The 19,837-nt window shown below is 40.1% G+C and overlaps 1 protein-coding gene across 17 annotated transcripts in view; it reads right to left on the bottom strand.

Annotated features, from left to right (window-relative positions):
* The window catches only part of ryr1b (ryanodine receptor 1b (skeletal)), a 72,848-nt gene that overhangs the window by 51,075 nt on the left and 1,936 nt on the right, over nt 1-19,837 (bottom strand). For 6 of the 17 annotated variants that reach the window (XM_051397527.1, XM_051397525.1, XM_051397524.1 and 3 more), the window contains exons 1-5: nt 19,047-19,404; nt 5,015-5,134; nt 4,831-4,932; nt 3,681-3,701; nt 76-150 (exon numbers count right to left, since the gene is read on the bottom strand). In XM_051397527.1, coding sequence (XP_051253487.1) covers nt 76-150; nt 3,681-3,701; nt 4,831-4,932; nt 5,015-5,134; nt 19,047-19,094 — 366 coding nt within the window. In that variant the 5' untranslated portion in view covers nt 19,095-19,404. Of the gene's footprint in view, nt 1-75; nt 151-1,001; nt 3,702-4,830; nt 4,933-5,014; nt 5,135-19,046; nt 19,405-19,837 lie in introns of those variants that run through there. The other 11 variants (XM_051397531.1, XM_051397532.1, XM_051397533.1 and 8 more) reach the window with 7 other exon arrangements.

Raw genomic sequence — 19,837 nt, 5'->3', positions numbered from 1 at the left:
AGATACAAATTTGGATGTAAAATACAGTAAACAAAATGAAATTAGACCATTCTTTGTTCAATTAGGCTGTCTTACCATGCCTGAGTGGTTGTGTCTCAGAAGGATGGCGTGACCATACAGTAAGGTACGATGACCTCCACCTTGAGACGACTGTAGACAAAGAAGATAGAGAAATATTTAACAGAACAGCCTGATAAGACACTGATCAGACAGAGAAAAACAAATATATTTTAGAGGGTCCAGAGGTCAGAAGAACACATTATAAAGAGTCCAAACTGTCAATAACTGTAAATGACTCGATCACAACATATAATGATCAACTTTCACTGACACTTTTTGGTGTGTTGAGACATCATTTTATAATTCTATGTTGTATGTAGCACTGTATGTTGAATGTAACATTGCTGAATGTTAATATTACAGTAGATGTTGCATATGAGTTGTAAACATAGACTGTTCATCTCCAGGTATATCCTTTGGGGACCAATAAAACTGATCTACTCTTGTTTTATTTTAGAATATGAAGATACAGAAAAAAATTAGAATGGGACAGATAAGATGGATGGCCTAAGTGAATGTAAATACATGTCGCAATTTACAAGTTGAGTGTCTGCCAAAGGTTTATCATAAAAATTTTTAAGAAGAAAAACCATACCTGAAAAGAATACTTAAGTGGGTAATTGAAGCCAAAACCGATTAATTAGCAGCTCCGCAAACACTGAGCAATCACTTTTTTCCAAAAGCAAATACTGTAAAGAATATTTTGGGGTCCATTTTTATACAAATACAAGAAAATAACAACAAGAACCACATCAATTACAAAGCAGCATAAAGATATTGCTGGAACTGGGACGATACTATGCTATAAATTACAAGTTTTTAAACAAGGTATCACAATGATGTGACAGACAAAGTTTGACACAACGCAAAACAAAACTGTGAATCCAGTCACGACAGATTATATCTCACACAACGGCAAACATAACATTAATCCATCCTACCTTTTCTCAACATCCAGCAAGGATGCAACAAGAAAACACAATTACTGCAACAGTTATAAATAGATTAGCCAAAAAAACCATTTAGTCCAGCCAACAGAAAGATAATGATAAGCCTTTCTGTAGGGTTAAGCACCCATAATCCACTAGGATGAGTCAGGGGCTGGTATGTCAAGTGGTACCATTATACTGTTGGCCCTGGTCCGCATTAGCACTTGGCTTGGTTTGGGCAGGTGGTGGAGTGAGATTTCCCCTGTGTGTGTAGGCTTGTATTGCTATCTTCGTGAGGACCACTTCAGCTCAATCATAGTGAAGACATTTCCGCATTGCATGGACATTTTTTGGCAGTCGTCATTGTTTTGAAGGTTAAGACTTTTAGGGTAAGAGTTTTAAGGTAGAAGGTTAGAATTAGGTTTATGGTGAGTGTTGGTGTTAAGTACTTATGTGGTCTGTGGTTAAGCTCCATTTATGCCAATAGGGTTAGAGTTAGATTTAGGGTAAGGGGCTGGGGAATGCATTATGCCAATGAGGGTCCTCACAAGTATAGACAGACAAAGGTATATGTCTGCTGTGGTGTGTGTGTGTGTGTGTGTGTGTGTGTGTGTGTGTGTGTGTGTGTGTGTGTTAAGAGGGAGCCTGTCCAGAGCTCTGAGGGTGTCTGGTTTCCCCATCCAGCCCTGACAGAGGTGGGTGGAAAACCTCCGCTGGGCTGCATGCCATGCTATTCTCATCCTCCTGCTCACCATTAGAAAGGCCTGGCTCATCCACATCCAACTTCTGTGAGGCCAGGAACTGCCCAAACAATAATGCAACTAATGAAATGCTGCAAATAGAAAGCCTCTCTTAAAGCTTAAGTTCCATTAGCCCCAGCAACACAATGTTTATTTTATCTTGTCTTTTACTTAAGCATAAACATGGGGTTTTCTGTCCATATTCTTGGCTAAATCAGTCTCTACTGTGACTAAGACTCATGGGAGCTGTAGTTAAAGGTTAACAACATATTTATTTCAACAACAAGGTGCTTAAATTAAATATTCTTGTAAACTGGTATATAAAGTTTGCTGAAGTATGGACAAAAAACACATTACCATGCTCAGAAGGTTAAAGAAACCACTGGAAAATAGTTCAAATAGAACTATTAGGGTTGGGACTTGGTTGACACTGATCACCAAACTCACCAGATCCAGTGTGACAAATCCATCTTTGAATACTAAATTAACATATTTCATCAATATGTGATGTTTAGTACTATACATTGGTGCCTCCCCAGATGATGGGCATCAAGTCTTTTGGCTGGCTGAGGGTGGTATAAGTTGGTAAACTGCAAACTATGTCTGACTTCTCACTATATGATTATAAATGTTGATACAAACTTGAGAGCCAACAAAAGCTTGCTTGTTTCAGAGGGACTTGCATCAAAACCTGGATTGCTAGATGGCTACAAATACATCATATTGATGTGATATTATCTATGTTAAAGAAAAATGAACCAATCAAAAAACTTTTAGCTGTATTAAACTTTGATATATTGGATTTACATGTTTTTAAGGTAAACCAAATTAGATGAGGCTTTTCTAAGTACAGTCAGTTTTTGCAGAAGTATAAAAACATGTTCTGTATAAAAAGAAGAACAGAAATGTGTTTGACGTCATCAAAGACTAACAAAGAACAATGTTCTGAAACAAAAAGGAACAACATCAAGCAAGGAAGGGTCATATTCATGGTAAGGGCATATGGATGAATGTGCTGGCGATATTTCTGCATGAAATGCAAGTGAATGATGCATTGTGACACCTTGATAGATCTGCTTGCTATTGTTTGATAGATCATTGTAACAAATCCAGGTATTATTACTTATTAGAAAAAAATGTGCATAAAATACTGTGCACTACAGCCTCAACACTAACTTTTAAATGGCAGATTTAGCCCATTTAATCTAATTAATCAATAGTGTTTGAATAAACGTTGTTGGTTTTTTTTTACCAGTAACTATGGCATTTTTAGTAGATAAAAAACCCAAAATAAAAGATTACGTTGGGATTCACCGATTTATCAGCCAAACATCGATATCGGCCAATGTTTGCCTTGCTGACACATATCAGCAAATTGGGCATTCCCCAATATAATTGCGCTGGCTTATTGTTATATTGATTATTTACAAAACGGATATTAAAAAAATAATCACCTCCATTTTCCTACACTTGCACACAAACACTGATGTGCTCCATGCAGCAGCACCGACAGTCAGCGGTTATTAAGCTCTGCGTCTCACATCTTGGAAATAGACTGAGCTGCAACAAGGCAGAGATGCTTATCTTTGTAGCTTTCCAGGCATAAAATGGTCTAAATGGACTAAATTTTGAGAAAAAAACATCTGTACTGGCATCAGCTATCAGACAAATAGTTATTTTAAACATTAGTATCGGTATAGGCACAATCGGTGCATCCCCAATCTAAAGACTTGGACCCCATCAGTTTCTGTAGTTGAAGATTAATGACAGGTGTACAGAGTGATCACCACCTTGAGGTGAGGGTTAAACAGATATGAACTGAGACGTGTGAATGGTACAGCACTATTTCATTCAATAGGACATCCAGTGGGCAACAGGACAGGAACGAGGACAGTTGCCAAGGTTGGTTGGGACACACGTTACAGGAAATACGACATGTTAACAGACATACCCATTTGTCCAAATCGACTGCCTGCTTGGCAGAAAGCAAGAAGGGAAGGGAAGGGGAGGGGTATCAGATAACAAGTAAAAAAAAAAAAATCATAATAAAATAAAAGCAAAGAATAACTCCATGTATGGTGCTCACGTAGACTGAAGGATCATGATGAACAATATGCTTCATGGTGAATTTCAAAGCCAAACAGGAGTTATTGCATTTAAAGGCCAAATTTATGACCCATATGTAAACAACAAAAAACAAAGAAACACAGGACTGGAACCTGATATCAAACCCAATATAATAAAATACAATTCATAAAAACAGTCAATTATTATTAATTGTGAAAACACATAAAACCCTTAATGATCTCCAGTAAGTCAAGAACTTAAATATGTATATCTTGTACATGACATAACATAACATAAACATAATGGAATAAAAAATGTTACAAGTATGGGTTTCATCCGGATTAAAGCTGATTAAAAACAGGGAAATTTTGGGAAATATGCTTGGTTGTCCCCTTACACACAGTCACATGAGAGGATAAATATCAAATTTAGTCCATAACAGAGAAAGATCTGGTACCTTTTTAGCCTAGACCGATGCAGATGTAAAAAGGTTTTTAATTTTTTTGGAAGGCACCTTTAAAGGAGGTTTATGTTTTGTCAAACTCAAATCCACGGTCGCTGCAGCAAGGGCTCAGCCTTGGCAGGGAGCCCCAAGCTTTGTGTTTTTATGCGAAAGTAAGCTAAACACCACTCTGTTAGATCCTGGACGTAGAGATTAAATAGGTGTTCATTTTCGTATGTAACTCTGAGGAAGACAGCAAGCGTACATATTTCCAAAGATGTAGTTGTAGTGTTTATCTCAGTAAAATGTACTGAGGAATACTAAACTAAAAGAAAATGGTCAACAAAATCAGATTGTATATCTCAACATCAGCAAATTGCAACTGAAATTGAGGAATTCGGTCCTGTGACAGCGAAAGGGACCGGAGATAGGTGCAGTAGAATACATTGTAAAACGAACAGATATCTTTTTTTTTTTTAAAAAGGATGGAGAAAATTGCCATATTCCTCTAAAGCACCTGCAGAAAAATCTCCATCCTCTTTCAATATATTCTTCTATTACTCATTTCTTTATTGCTGTTTTTGAGTCCTACCTCGGTCATCTCCACCCTGTTGGCCAACATCTCCTGCAGAGCGCGGACCGACAAGGACTGCTCCAGAATGAAGGCACATATGGCCAGGTCTGGGGGCACATTCTGCAAACATTTAAACAACACAAAGGTAAAACAAAGGTAATACAGCACAGGACTAACAAAAGGGAGGCTATCAGCATCTCACCTGAGCATTGGACGTTGTTTCCAGGAAGCAAAGACGGTTCCCGAAGCCCTCACAGGACAGACATAGCTTAATCTGCTCCTTCAGGACGGTGGCAGTACACTGCAGAACGATCTGGTCATCCTGCGCCCAAAACACAAACAAACACTTATTCACAGGCCTTTCATTTTGGGACATGTTATTCTTCGCTCCTACATCTAATTTGGGCTTTCAGTCACACACTTATCTCCCTAACTTTTGCTGCTGGTTGTCCCCACTATGCCTGCTTTTTCATATTTTAGTACACACTATTTTGTGTTTTTATAGCAATTAAATAAAACTGACTTGTCTTGACCTTTGGTGCATGCATTGTTGTGTACAAAACGGACCTTTTCTTGACTAAAGTGACATGCTTAGTGAAAAGTGCTGAAGAGGAAAACTTGCCGACAGCACATAATTAATCAAAAAAAAATAGCCACTTGCTGCACAGTATACAATGACTAAAAATGTTTTTTATGTGCAACCAGAAGACTATTGAACTATATATGTACTGTTATGTATACATAACTTAAATAATGAAACCCTTTTTGACAGTATAAACTCAACTTATTACAGAACCTACCAGAATTGAGACCATCGTGTCTGCTAGAGTGGATGTTTCTCACCCACATAGGATCTTACTTCTATTTCCACGCTGTATGGACATCAATTAGCAAACTCTTAAAACTTACTTTGGTTATGTAATCCATCGCATTTCACTGTAAGGTAATGCAGTAATGACTTTTCAAATCTTTTTGCACTTAAAACTACACTGCCATTCAACAACAATATATCACAGACATGATGTAAAGGATTACTACTATGCTCATACAATACAGGACTTAAAGTTTGCCTCCAGTAAAAAACTGTTTTCGTCTTGTTCCTATAATTGGATGCAGAGTTTGACACTAGATAAATGTTTTTGCATTCATCTGCTGAATGTGGAAAGTTTGTCTGCGCTCATTGAAAATCTGATTTTAAGTGGCGGAGCCTACAAGCATGCTATGTGACATCACAAATAGTTTGGAGGTCCGACCTGGTCCAGTGTGCAACTTATACAAGTGTGATGCAGAAACTTGAAGCCACCAGTGCCCACACACTGAGAATCGACTGTACAGTGAAGTAGGAGACATCTTGTGTTCAGCAGGGAAACTTTAGAAATGAATGGTAGATGCCTTTTTCATGGATTCAAATGTTGAAATTATACTTATCAGGCACATATTATTGTTTATTGTATGTGTTGTAATACATGTCTGGAGGGGATCTTTAAATGCAAAGTAGGAAAAAAATGCATTAAAAAATTCAAAGATTTGTAAAATGGTCATCAGTAATATAATAAAATACACAATTTGTGGTTAGGAAGCAAAAAGCACTGATGTGGTATTTTAAATTGCCAGTTCAGAGGACTGCAAACAGCTCCTTTCAGTAAGGGCCAGTACAATAGATACAGACAACTCCTTTCAACAAGCAAAATGCTAACAGACAGTAATTTGTTGCTCCTGGTCAATGGCTGGACCCTCCAGAGACCGGTGTAAATACAGCGATAAACACCCCCTCCCTTGTGAAACCCACACCTGACACTCAACATTCTCAGCTGTTCCTTCTACTCAGTCATTATGCAAGTAGGTCTATCACTTAACCTGACTAATATTCCTCTCTACACTTCTGGACAGATTCCTGACTTTTCTCCCCTCTCTTTTAACAACTAATGAATCATTCTGTCTTTTTGTTCTTGACCTACTCGCTGTCGTGCCCCTGGTGATTCAGCACCGCCACCAATGTGTCTCGACTTAGTGTTTAGGAAAATAGACAGACATTTTAAAAGCGAGGCCGAGGGCAGCATGTTTGCATGTCTACGCCTATGGCAGGGAAATGGAAAGTGATGCAGATTGGTGACCTCATAACATCTACTCCTCTCTTATACCCAGAGGCCTCTAGTGTTTCGTTGGCTTCCTCCTCCTTTGGCTGGGCTATCATCTATCTCTCCTCAGCCTTGAAATGTCTCCTCTGTCCTGTCCTCGAGTTCCCTGCTTTGCACTATGGAAAGTGGAGCAATGTGCCCTCTTCTCCTTCACTGCAGACATGAGCAAAACCCACTTCATTTGCAGCTCAAGTGTTACTAAAACTGCATATGGACCATAAAAACATGACCTTTTTATTTGTAAAATAAGTGAATGTCAGGGGTGTTGTGAAAAAGGAAAATGTTCAAACCAAGTGGTGAAATATATTTTCCACCTCTCACGTACAACAACAATACCTCACATAACTGAGTTGCACACCAGTAGCTACTCTAAAATGACATGGATCTTTGCTTATCGGGACTAAATTACAACTGTTCTAAGGCATCACCGCATAGAAGAAGTCACAGAAAAAGCTCAGCTGAAGAGGACTGAGCAAGAAGGGTAAATTGGGCTAAACTGGCCATGTTTTGAGGACAGTGCATACAGACCCAGTCCGCAGTCCCCATTAAGGAGATAGGACTGAGCTTGTGGGTGTCTAAAAGCAGACTGAAGTAACTGAGTGACTCATTGCTCCGAGACAAGATGTGCGATCGGATGACAACTGTAGGCAATATATGCCCCAACGTTATACAGCGGTCCTACTCGGTGGCTTCCATCTATTTCTACAGTCACAGTCTCACATGGCAGACTTACTCTGCTTCACCCTGTAGGCAAGATCAAAAAGGTAAAGGACCCAAAGGAGGACTGTGAGAGCTCAAGGGTTCAGCCACTCGACAGGCACAGAGCCTTGGCCTTAAAGTTGCAAACATTTTCAAGAAGGTTCTATAAAATCATTATTATAGAAATATATGATCTGGATATTGATCAACTGCAGAACTAATTGCAAATACTCATGGTACGTAACAGTAGTAACATCTGTGGTTAGCCATAAATATAATAAAATAGCACATTTTATGAGTTATGGAATTTATTAGAACTTTTTTACAGACTTAACCAGTCAAGTATGACGTTATGCACAAGGCAGAACCTTGAGAAAATGAAGGGTTATCTGCCAAACTGGCTGGTAGATCAGAAAAACCCACGAGCCTCAGCCAGCATTTGTCAGCACTTTGCTGGTATATGACTGAACCTGTTATTCCAACCTCAATGTTAGGGCACTCGGACTTATAATAGTACTCTGCAAAGTGCATCAGCAACTACAAAGTTGTGTCCTTCCAAGAGTCACACTGTGTGAATCACTTCCAATTTGACCATGTGAAAAGCTGACTTGGAGACCACACAAACCCTTGGGCTTAGCTCACCCTTATATTAATAGAGGCAGCTTTAAGGATTTGAAGGATGTGCACCTGACGCTTTATTGTAAGCCAACCACAACTCCTGATTATTTGTTAATCTCATATGACTGAATCTTAAGGAGCCAAGACAGGTAGGCAATATTGAGTGAATGCTAGAATGTGATACTTGTCACCCTCAAGATTTTATACCTGGGCAGTGGGTGAAAACATGTACGCATTTGATACCCCATCAACATGGTGGGTGCAGGGTTACAGCCAAACCATGTTTGGACTTGGCGGCTGAAGCATGTGGGTTATGTGGATGTTCGGGGTCAGAGGGAGAGGTAGAGACAATTGGATGTAAACTGACAGACACTTGTACAAACAAACAAACTAGTGTGCGCAAATAGAGGTGTGTAATTCAGCAGAGATTTACAGCCAGGGGCACAGATAGCGCTTGAAAGCAGACACCTTTGTATAATCTCTGGGGCCGTCTGATGGTGCACATGCAGACAGAGGGTAGCCAGGGTTTCCCCAGACAAGCAGGCACGCTGCCCGCCCTGAACAGGAAGCAAACAAGCAAACAGATGCAAAATGGTGACAGATGTCCTCCCCCTCCTGTCTTCTCTTGCTCTACTAAAGTAAGGGGTAGGACAGGATGGATGCAGAGGTGTAATTCTACAACTGTGATCACAGCTGATACTGTTCTTGCTGTGGACAGATATTGTGTTAGATTGTTTAATTTGGTGCATATGTAGAGACACTTCTGTTTATGGAGAATATCATATTCAGAGAGAAAGGTGGGACAACCTTGGACATATACGTGGTGATCCAAGTGAGAAGTTTATCTGGTTACCTGTTGTGTGGGACATTTTTTATACACCGTCAATAGATTGATGGGGAATGAACACGAGCATCCAGCTAAGTGCTGATATATTTTTGGAGGTTTGTCTTCTCCACTAGCAGGATTCAGGACTTGTTCAAAAGTCAAATATGACATTCTGTGAAATAGACTGGTGGCTTTAATCCATTGTTGTCACTGTTGCAGTGTCCAAAACATTTCCTGGCTTGACTTTCAATTGAATGTTGGTACAATAAACAAGGTTTTTAGAATTATTTCATCGGCACAAGAAAACACAAACAAAAGTGGTAAATGACCTGTGACCAGTAAACACGGTGGTTGGTTTAGATTTTCATTCTAGGCTATGTTTTCTAATTCATTTATATCCTTTTCTTTTACATTTGATACATGTTTGATATTGATATAACAGATATTTGACATTATTTATAGCAGCATTACTTTGATAAACGACAGTATTCAAAATCACATTATAAACTGACATTGAACCCATTGAGGTAAATGGTTTTTCACAGCAGAATCAACAGCTATTTAAAAAAAAGTATGTTTTTTCTATTTACTTTGTTTGCAAAATGGTAGTTTTGATGCAGTCTCAACTGTTTCTGAATATTTTCATCTCAGTATTGGTTTACTATTTTAGCTTACTATTTACTTTCACATCATGCTCTCAAATTCTGAACAAAGTGCAACATCAGTGCCACTGGAAATCTGCCTAGTAATCACTAGCTCTCACCAACTGAATAACATATCCATTATTTCTTTATGGTCCTGATTTCTGCCCAATGCTCCGATCAAAGTGTGCTGATGCAGTCCAACTCAGGTCATTGATTATATTTCTGCAGACATAAAAAGAGTGAGGGACAGCACATTGCACAGCATGTGGGTGGAGGACAGAAACAGTTCAATAGGCAGAGGGGGGAGTAGTTATGGGGTTTCCCCTTTGAAAACTAGAGGAGACTATACAGGTGCACTATCAGGATTCTCCATCACGGACTGCAGTTTGAAGGGCCTTGGGGCTCCCTCATTCGCCTACATAATTTACTATCGTTCATGTTTTCTCCTCTACTTGCTAAAATTTCTCCAAAAATACAATCTCCAAAACAACAACTGACTCTTATTTTGTGTCTTTCTCCCAAACACTTGTAAGGGCTAATTTTACTTGATTTTCTTTAGAATCGCTGCCTCTAAAGCAAATTAAGATTATACCACCTCTCACGCCTTATGGGTCTGAGGATGAATGAAAAATGTGAATATAAAGACCTGGTTGAAAGTTTAGGTTACATACAGTGCACACCAGCCCTACACACCATCTCTTATATATCACCTCTAAAATAGCCAAACCATCTCCTTAACTCGCCACAGTGTCAACAGATACAGATTTAGCACTGGACAAGTCACACATTTTCTTTCAGGTAACTACTGCTGCCATTCCAGGACACTGAGAAAACAGGTTTTATTGTCTTTGCTAGCATTAGAAGATGAAAGGAGGGATGTTTGAGAGGGACCACTGTTTTATGTTCTTTTGTATTTGTATTTGTATAAGGTGCAACCTGGACACAGAGTCCAGGTCAGCACTTAGATTTTATGAGTTGAGTTATTGGTTATTTTTTGGGAAGGGTTATTCACAGTATCTCAATGTGGAGAACAACATAATATTTAAATATTATGGCAGTAGTAATCCCAACTAAATACTCAAAAGCATTCTGTATATTTCATTGTCATTTCACTACCGTTAATGGCTCACAGGATCACTGACAGCCTGGCATAGTCTGATAACCTTACAATCCATTAACTCTACTCCAACCTTTATAATGACGCATGAACAACCATACAAATATTTAAAGCAAATTAAAACTATCAGAGACACTGACACACAAGAACGCAATGTTCAGTTTAAAAAAGCTTTTACTCTGTTGCATCAAAGGCAAAGCTTCTTTCTGTCTGCTTCGTCCTCACAATACAATAGACAATAGATCTCACTGTAAAAGTGTTTATAAAATGTATCCTGCTCCCAGCCCTTGGCAACTGCAACACTAGAGAAAAAGTCCCTGCAGATTGCCTGACAGTGTGACAAAAAACCCAAAGCAATTACATAATCCATAAATAAATATAACATTAAACAAAAAATCATATATAAAATGAGAAAATGTTTCATGCTCCTGCAGAACTGCAGGAGTCATTACATTCCCATGAGTGTATCTGTGCATGTGTGTGAGTTTCATGTCTAATGTGACATGGATGACTGACTTTTGCTGATAAATTATGAAGTACAAACGTTATAAGTGGCTCGAGATGGAAAAGTTATTATGCTGCATTGAATCATTGCAGAGAAATCTTTCAAGCTCACACAGAAGAGTGTCGAGAACATTTAAAGCTTTATCTTTTTTACATTCTGCTTTTGCTACTCTCCCTCATTCTCTTTATCGCACTCTCTCTTTTTCCTTCTTGCCAATATTTTCTTTCTGTACTCTTTATTTCATTGCCGTCCTGTTTTCTCTCCCTTCTTCCATTACCTCTACCACTCTGCTCTGGGCCTTCCCCCTCCGCTCCTCTCCTATTTTAGGTGGCTGCACCTGTCACTATCACATTCCCTCCTTCTGCTGACCAGCAGATACTTAGAGGTCTCACTTGGAGAAAGAGCAAGACTCTCTTGCTCACAGGGATGGCATTGAGAACAGGAAAATAAGCTGATAACTTCTACTTCTGATGAACAAAAAGCAAAAGTAAAATCAACAAAACACTCCCCAAAAATGCAGATAATTGACATGTATTATACTTAACCATTCAAACTTACTTAAAGATTACTGGATTATACATTTCAACAACACTGCTAACAGAATTAGGGCTAAAATCTTGACAATGTCTACAACTGCAAAAAAATCCATAAACTCTTTTTATGCTAAGAAAAATGACGGTTGATAAGATACTACTAAGTAGTATGGATACGTTTCCATACTTTATGATTTTCATTGACAACTATGTAAGCTACCAGTTTCACCAGTGATAATTCACAAATCAGATTCAAAGAGGCACTAATGTTGAATTTCATTGACACATTGTGTGTTTTGGCGGCCTACACACACTGGCTTCATTCCCCCTTCGGCTCAGTTAAACTGCTACAAACTACCAGACATCAAACATTGAACAGCCTCTGCCCTTTGAAAGATGATAAGTCTGCTAGACAGCAGCAATTCAAAGGGAAAAACCATTATAAATAAGTTATTTTAGCTGGCCTCAATCCAAAATCCATTCCTCTAAAAAAAAAATGTCTATTTGCTTTAAGAGTAAGCAAAGTACTTTCCGGACGAGCAGGCCTATTTAAAACAGACGCGTAATCCAAAAATTGAATATAGGAGTGAGTTATGGCGCAGGGAGAGATTTATTGTGCAAGACGAGCGGCATCCCACAGTCCAAATGGAAATACAAGCTAATAGACTCAGAAAATAGGAATGAAATATATCAAATATGAAATATATTGAACGAATACAAGGAACACCTCCAGTCTATCAAAAAAAACTATTCCCCAATTTACAACCTTACCTGTGGAAAGTGGAAATGAAAAGTTCAACCTAAATATTAAACTACAAATATCCCTGAACCTCCCTTGAATTTCACAAAGCACACACAGTTTTCATCTCAGCCTTTGCTCGAACTTATTTAGTTAATAAGACCATGTTCCTAAAAAAACACTGTCCGATTTCTCCAGACAGCTTTGGCAACATAATCCGAGGGCCTGAAGCCAAACGACTGTGGATCCAGAATAGTCTAATATTTACCTCATTGTCTCCAACATTTTCCTCTCGGACAAAAACCCTGGCTGCACACACATTATGGAAGACTTTGGCGTCTTGGAACAAAGCATTGTGAGTGAGAAATGATCGAGTAAACATTGGGCATCTGGACTTGTTTAGCCACAAAACACTTTACGCTGTAGTAGCTTTTAAAGGGCTTTAAAGGACAATACCAGTGGTTTTAGACTATTTACTATGGTTAGACCATTGGGTTAGACTAGACCAAAGCAGAATCTATTGCAATGACCATCAAGTCCACATTATGACTGACACAGTTAAATTATGATGAGAAGTATAGCAGAACTGGATTACTACCCTATCAATAGTCTGCTAAGTGATTTATATATCATTTCATTCCATTAATGGAAACTAATGCTGCCTGAAACAGTAAGATTAATACATCCAAAAATCTAAAACTATATTATACGTACAGCACAAATGTAAAGTATAAATGCTTTAGAATCCTTAGTATATGATTAGTTATTAGTATGACTTATAGTATAGAGTATAGAGTATGTTTTTCTTTGTGTGTGGTTAAAACAAAGCCTGGTAGTTTGGGAGAAGGTGAACTATTATTTAATCTCTCTATCTAATCTAGTCTACGTCTTTGAACTCTGAGAGAAACCTTCATGCAGAAAAGATCCCTGGATCCTTCCTGTTGTAAGGTGACAGAGCTAATCATTCAGCCCCTGCATACACACACACACACACACACACACACACACACACACACACACACACACATACAAACACAGCAGTTTACATAACAGTTGTGTCACTTTGCGTCTGCAGGACTCCCCTCTCTCTATGTTTGTGTCTCGTGCCTGAGACCAGACCAGACCACCTGTTTATTGTGTAAACTGCTGTGACCAAAGCAGACAGACTAACAGGTGCTGTATATGTGTGTGTGTGTGTGTGTGTGTGTGTGTGTGTGTGTGTGTGTGTGTGTGTGTGTGTGTGTGTGTGTGTGTGTGTGTGTGTGTGTGTGTGTTGTCCCGCTGTGGATGTGTTCATCTCCTGGGCTCAGCACTTCAAAAGCCCTTCCAACCTCCCTCACCCCTCTCCTTCATCTGCCACCCGCCCCAAAATCTGCTGCTACTGTAGCTGACTGATGTGCACACTGTGTGTGTGTGTGTGTGTGTGTGTGTGTGTGTGTGTGTGTGTGTGTGTGTGTGTGTGTGTGTGTGTGTGTAAAGGATACAGACACACAGAGAGCGAGGAAACGATGACAGTTGGGATGAAAAATGGGGAGAGACTCGGTGTCCCTCTACAAATACACAAACAGCAGTGCAACCAAATAAAATAAAATATATATCATAGTTTTGTGTTTCCTCGGTCAGTGTCATCTACAGAAATGAAAGTCAGCAATCCCAACCTGATCTCACAGAAAACAAGACGCAATCCATCACTCCAGAGGGGAAAAGAAAGATAGAGGCAGTGATGAAAAGTGCAGTTAACATTTTTGCAGGATTTAGTTAGGATACCCTGTAGGGGCAGCGGTGTTTGTACATTTGGATTATGTTACAGGCAGGTCAGGGATCATCAAATCTAAACCCATTCACTCCATTCATTCAGACTCCTTCAAAATACCTTTTAAATCATTAACTTTCACCTAATTTATGTAATGAAACCAATAAAAGAACACTTTTTCTATTTAAAAAATTACTACCAAAATGAATATTGCTCTTTGCTAATTAAACAAAAGGATACACTGAAGATTTAAGTAGCTTAACAAATGTGGGTATCATACCAACTTGGAAGTGATTGCATAACTGACCTGGGTATAAGAACCCAAGCCTAGAAAGCACTGCCTCAAAGGTTACTGTCAGAGCATCCGATAGCGGAGTGGTTAAGACGAATACCATATCACCACAATGTTCCCAACCTAGCCTGAGACCTGTGTTGCATTGCTTTTTTTGTCTGTATCTTCAATGACTAAAAAACAACCAACATCCATCCAGTGAGCATTAAATTGATTATTTACAGATCAAAAGACATCTACATATTTACATTATCACCTTATAACCTGCAAATCACAAAATCAGGGCTTCCTGCGAACATTACTGCCCATAAAGATCTGACAAAAGGTACTATGACGTCTGCAGGCCTGCTTTTGTTACAAATACCACAACTGACAATCACAACAATGAACAAGATCTGTTAACTTGACACGCACAGAGACAAATGCCCACATCCACACACACACACACACACACACACACACACACACACACACACACACACCACACCACATCTCCCAAAGGATGCTGGCAAGTAGGACACTGACTCCTCTGGTTTCTCCCTCCAGAGTGTGTGTACTTATAGTGGCACACTATAAAAAGAAACTGCTGTTATAGACTGGAGCTTGAATACCCCGTCAAACTCACTTGCCTGTGTGATTCACACCACAATTGTGGCATCGTGAAACAGTGACACAGCTTTTACCGTCACCACCGGAGAAACGGCACCACTGTATGAACTCTGGGTTACCAGACGTGGACTCTCATGTGTGTATGGCGCAGTGAGACATTTCAGCAGTCTGTGGCTGTTGTCAAAGGTTTTTTCTAAAGAGAAAAGGAAAGACTGCTGGCTATTGCAAGCTAAGCCAATCTCTTGACAGCAAACATGGGGGCTGAAGTGCTTGCAGGCTGTTTTTTTTTTTTTAGGGAGGAGGTTGAATACTGGATACCTGTAGTTCAACAGAGGGCATCCACTTTGTTTGAGTGGAGAGAGAATATAAGTAACCTGCTACTGTACAGCAGGTGGCCTGGCTAAGCCCCAGCAGTGAGTGTAGACTGTACAACTATTTAAGCCACACTGCGATCACTCAGCGTTGTATGAGTCACAGGCCTGGGCCATATTAGAAAAACACAATAAAACCCAGAATAGAATAGAGCAGCACTGCTGAGTAATCTGTGTGTGGCCTTTTGTTATGTGAAAACGATCACTGGAGATGTGTGGAGGAAGACCAAAAAAAAGTATAACATTCTCTGCGGTCCCCATCTGACACTGCGAAGGATTCAGCGTTTAGAGGCTCTAATCTCCTCTTCCTTTCTTCTCTTACTATTAAACAAAAAAACCCCTACGGGATAAAAACACTAAACGCATTAACGCTGTATTGCCTTACTCCCAAACTCACACCCCCGCAGCTTTTCTTCTTATTTGGAGGATTCCCAGTAGGGGTGAAAAACAAGTTGAATAGCAGAGAAAAGGATGAAAATGAAGGGACTGACAAGATAACACTGCTATATTTTTTTTCAGCTCCTGCCTCAAATAGACAACAACAGAAACTGCAGAACAGCAACGTGCTTGCAGTTGCTTTGACAGGAGAGGGCAGCCTGAATGACCCACTGCACAGTCTGTATGTTTGCTCCATCATTAAGGTCAAGATCCTGGTGATGGACTTGATGGATTTTTTTTATATTTTTAAAACAGAGTGACACTTCTATTGAATACAAACTGTGTCTTATTATTGATTCCTTAGCTCAAAAGCATGAGAAGTGAAACCGTACAATCATGAGAGCGGATGACAAAGAGCAGCTGGCAGTGAAATAGACTACATTATTACAGAAGGATGGGGCTCCTTTACAAAGTTTAACCTACAAATACTCTAGATGTTTTTTTTATATTTGTTTGGACTTTTATTGCTTTAAATTGATAGTGACACCTAACAGGGGAGCGAAAGCGGGGAAAGGGCCACAGGTTGGAGTCAAACCAATAGCCGCTGCATTAAGGACTCAGCCTTGGTACATGGAGCACCAGCTCTACCAGGTAATCTGCCAGGGCAACTCCAAGATGGCATGTTTCTGATGTGCTATTTGAGTCCCTGGTGAATTCCTGTAAGACTTAATAAGCTCCACGTTTATACAAGAAAACAAACTGCCTGTCACAGTGAAAACCCCACACTTTATTGCTAAAGAAGCATGCTTTGGATGTGTTTGTTTTCTGTAAAAACATCTCATTGTTCTTACCAATGATTTTACTCTGAAATACACACATAGTTCATACACAATAAAATATGCCAAAAGGTGCCTCGATTTGAGCTCACGAGAGCTATATTTTAGGAAAACTAAAATAATTTTTGAGTGATGAATTGGTACTTCTTTTAAGAGAAAAATTGCTCATATATTCTATTGTTGCAAGATAATGTGATGACTTCTGGAAGAAAATATTTGAAGGTGCAGAAAAGTGAGCCTAGGAAACTCCATGACAGCTTATGTGACTGTAAAAAGATTACATCAGGCACATATATGGCTACAGTCTGCTGCCCCAGCTGGTCCAGGTGATGGTAAGAACTCCTCTGTGCTCCCATTCCACTTTCATCTGACCTCCCACCTCCAATATAACCCAGGGAAAAACCCCAGTAGAGAGAAACAGCTGACTCACACAATGCCTCCCATCACTGGCCTCTAATTAAAAGACTGATAACACAGACCATTTGGTGGATGCTTTAATCCAAAGATCCTCTCAGCACCACGAGCACTTACATTTTTAGCCCTGATTCGAACCCCTGACCCGGACGGTGTCAAAGACAAATCCATTGAAGTACACAAGACATTAATAATTCACACAGAGCTGCATTGTTTTTCCTTTTGAAGTGAAGTGTGTCGAATAGTTTTATTCTAACCACCAAAGGACAAACCCACTGAAGGCATTCAAAGTGTTAAGCCTATGTCTCACAATTCATTTGCCAGTTCCTAAAGAGAAGGGGAAAAAAACACTGTTTATAGTTTTGTAACAGCTGTGTTGCTCTGAACTGCTGTCTTGTGGATACTGTGAGGTGACTCCACAAGCTTGAAAGGAATCCTGTCCATCAGTACAATTTGTCTGTGGTCTTTCTACATGCTGCTATTATTTCACAGCTAACTAGATTCAAATGCCAGTTAGGTAAACATCGCAGCAATGGTAGCAGTAAAGTAGAGCTCCCCTTTAACAGAAAATACATTTCACTGTGGAGATTTTACTTGATGCTCTTCTCAAAGGCCAACTAAGTGAGATTGATGAATCTCCTGTTTGAGACATAATTGTTGATGGAAATACGGCCTGGCAATGATTCAGTTTTATTGTTTGTTGACTTTATTGGAATTGAATCATGTTAACAACGTTACTAAAATATCCATTGTCTAATTAACAATTTCATTTCAAATTATCATTAAAAGGTTAAGAAGTTTAGGAATAAATCTCATTAATATATTGACGTTGAATTCCAACACATTATCCAGCTCTAAATGGAAACACTGGCTCTTGTAGTGACCTAACCTGTCATATTCCAGGTGATTACCGAGGTCAGTAATCGGGGGTGGAAACCCATTTCACCAACTCAGCTGTTTTTGGTCATTTTCAGGGTCATCCCCCACTGAGTTTGAAACTGTGAAGTGGATATCTCAACATCGTGACTGTGTTGGCTTCTCCAAGGAAGACATGCAGCTTTTGGGCAGCTGTCCCCTGCAGGCTCTGGGTAGCTTGTTGCTCTGCCTCCTCACCCCACACTGACAGGCTCTACTTTCCTCAGATATAAATAGATAACGATGCTAACAGATGCACCAGCCCCTGTCTATCTATCTGTGCTCACACACACGCACACACACATATGCTTGCATACACTGTTACCCACCTATTCTTAAGGCCAGAATATTCTGGAAGTAATATAAGCGAGATTAGGCGAGACAATGAGCAGTGCATTATGAAAAGATCAGAATATGATCATGTAATGTAGGTTAACAACCACAGATTTCTGCACTCACAAGAGATTAAAGAAATCAATTACCAAGTTTAAAGAGAGCAACTAATAAGCAGGTCATGGCACATTCAGGGCACCGCAAAAATAGTCAACTATATACAGAAGCGGGCCTTGGCTCTGAGAACTGCAACTATAGATATGACTTAAATACCCAATGCCCGAGCAGCAGAAGTGGTAAAAGTGAAGAAACCGTGAAGCCAATGGACACTGACACAGATCATGAGTCAGTTTTAGGGTAAGAGTTGAATCATGCAGAGTATAAATCAGTAAAATAAAATCTAATTTCCTTTCTCACTCATAACTCCTCATCTCCTTCTCCAGCCCCAAATCTCCCAAACTCCTCTCCAGTAGCCAGTGCAGGTTTCCCAAAAAGGAAAGTAAGCAACACTCACCGTTCGCAGGAACTGAATCTCCTCCTCTCCCTCTCCCCCTTCTGCCATCCTTCACCGAGGGTTATTCGCAGCTCCTCGGGAGAAAAGAGAAAATCCTACTGTTTTCTCTCTTCAGGATTTGGATTTTTTATCTCCTTTGCTGTGTCCCTCCCTCCCTCTCTCCACGTTGCACCTCTCTCCTTTCTTGTTGCTGTACCCCCCTCTCTCTCTCTCTCTCTCTCCCTCTCCCTCTCTCTCACTCTCAGTGTCTCTCGCTCTCAGTGCTACTGTGTGTGGGTGTGCTGGAGGACAGCATGAGTCCTGTGGCTCTCACGGTGTTGTGAGAGAGAGTGACGGGAGGCGAGACTCTCCCTGACTCCTCTCCCCTCTCGCCTTGCATCCCCCAACCGCAGATGAGGGAGAGGGAGGTGGTGGGTGGGGGGGAAGAAGGGAGGGAGGGGTAGGCACCTTGTCACACATTTACACGACTCCCATCCCACTGTGCCGCCATGTTTGTAGAAGTGGGCCACTCCTTCACACAGGCTGCCCCCCTCCAACACACACACACACATCTCTCTCCCCTCCTTCCAAATGTCTGAGGCTATAAAAGGAAAGGGGGTGAGGACTAGCCTTTGGGGAGTGTGCAGTAAGAACACATGCACGCACACACACAAAAGCACCTTAACTCTTCAAAGTGAATAAGTCAGCTGCACTGTACACACCCACTCCCTCCTTTATTAGGTGAATGAATGTATTAACACTTCATTAGCTGCTCTGCATCCCGCATCAGTATCAGCTGACAGTCAGATGAT

This window comes from Dicentrarchus labrax, unplaced genomic scaffold (assembly GCF_905237075.1).
Source record: "Dicentrarchus labrax unplaced genomic scaffold, dlabrax2021, whole genome shotgun sequence".
NCBI lineage: Eukaryota > Metazoa > Chordata > Actinopteri > Moronidae > Dicentrarchus > Dicentrarchus labrax.
The sequence above is the reverse complement of the archived record's forward strand: the minus strand, read 5'-3'. Positions and strand labels throughout refer to the sequence as shown.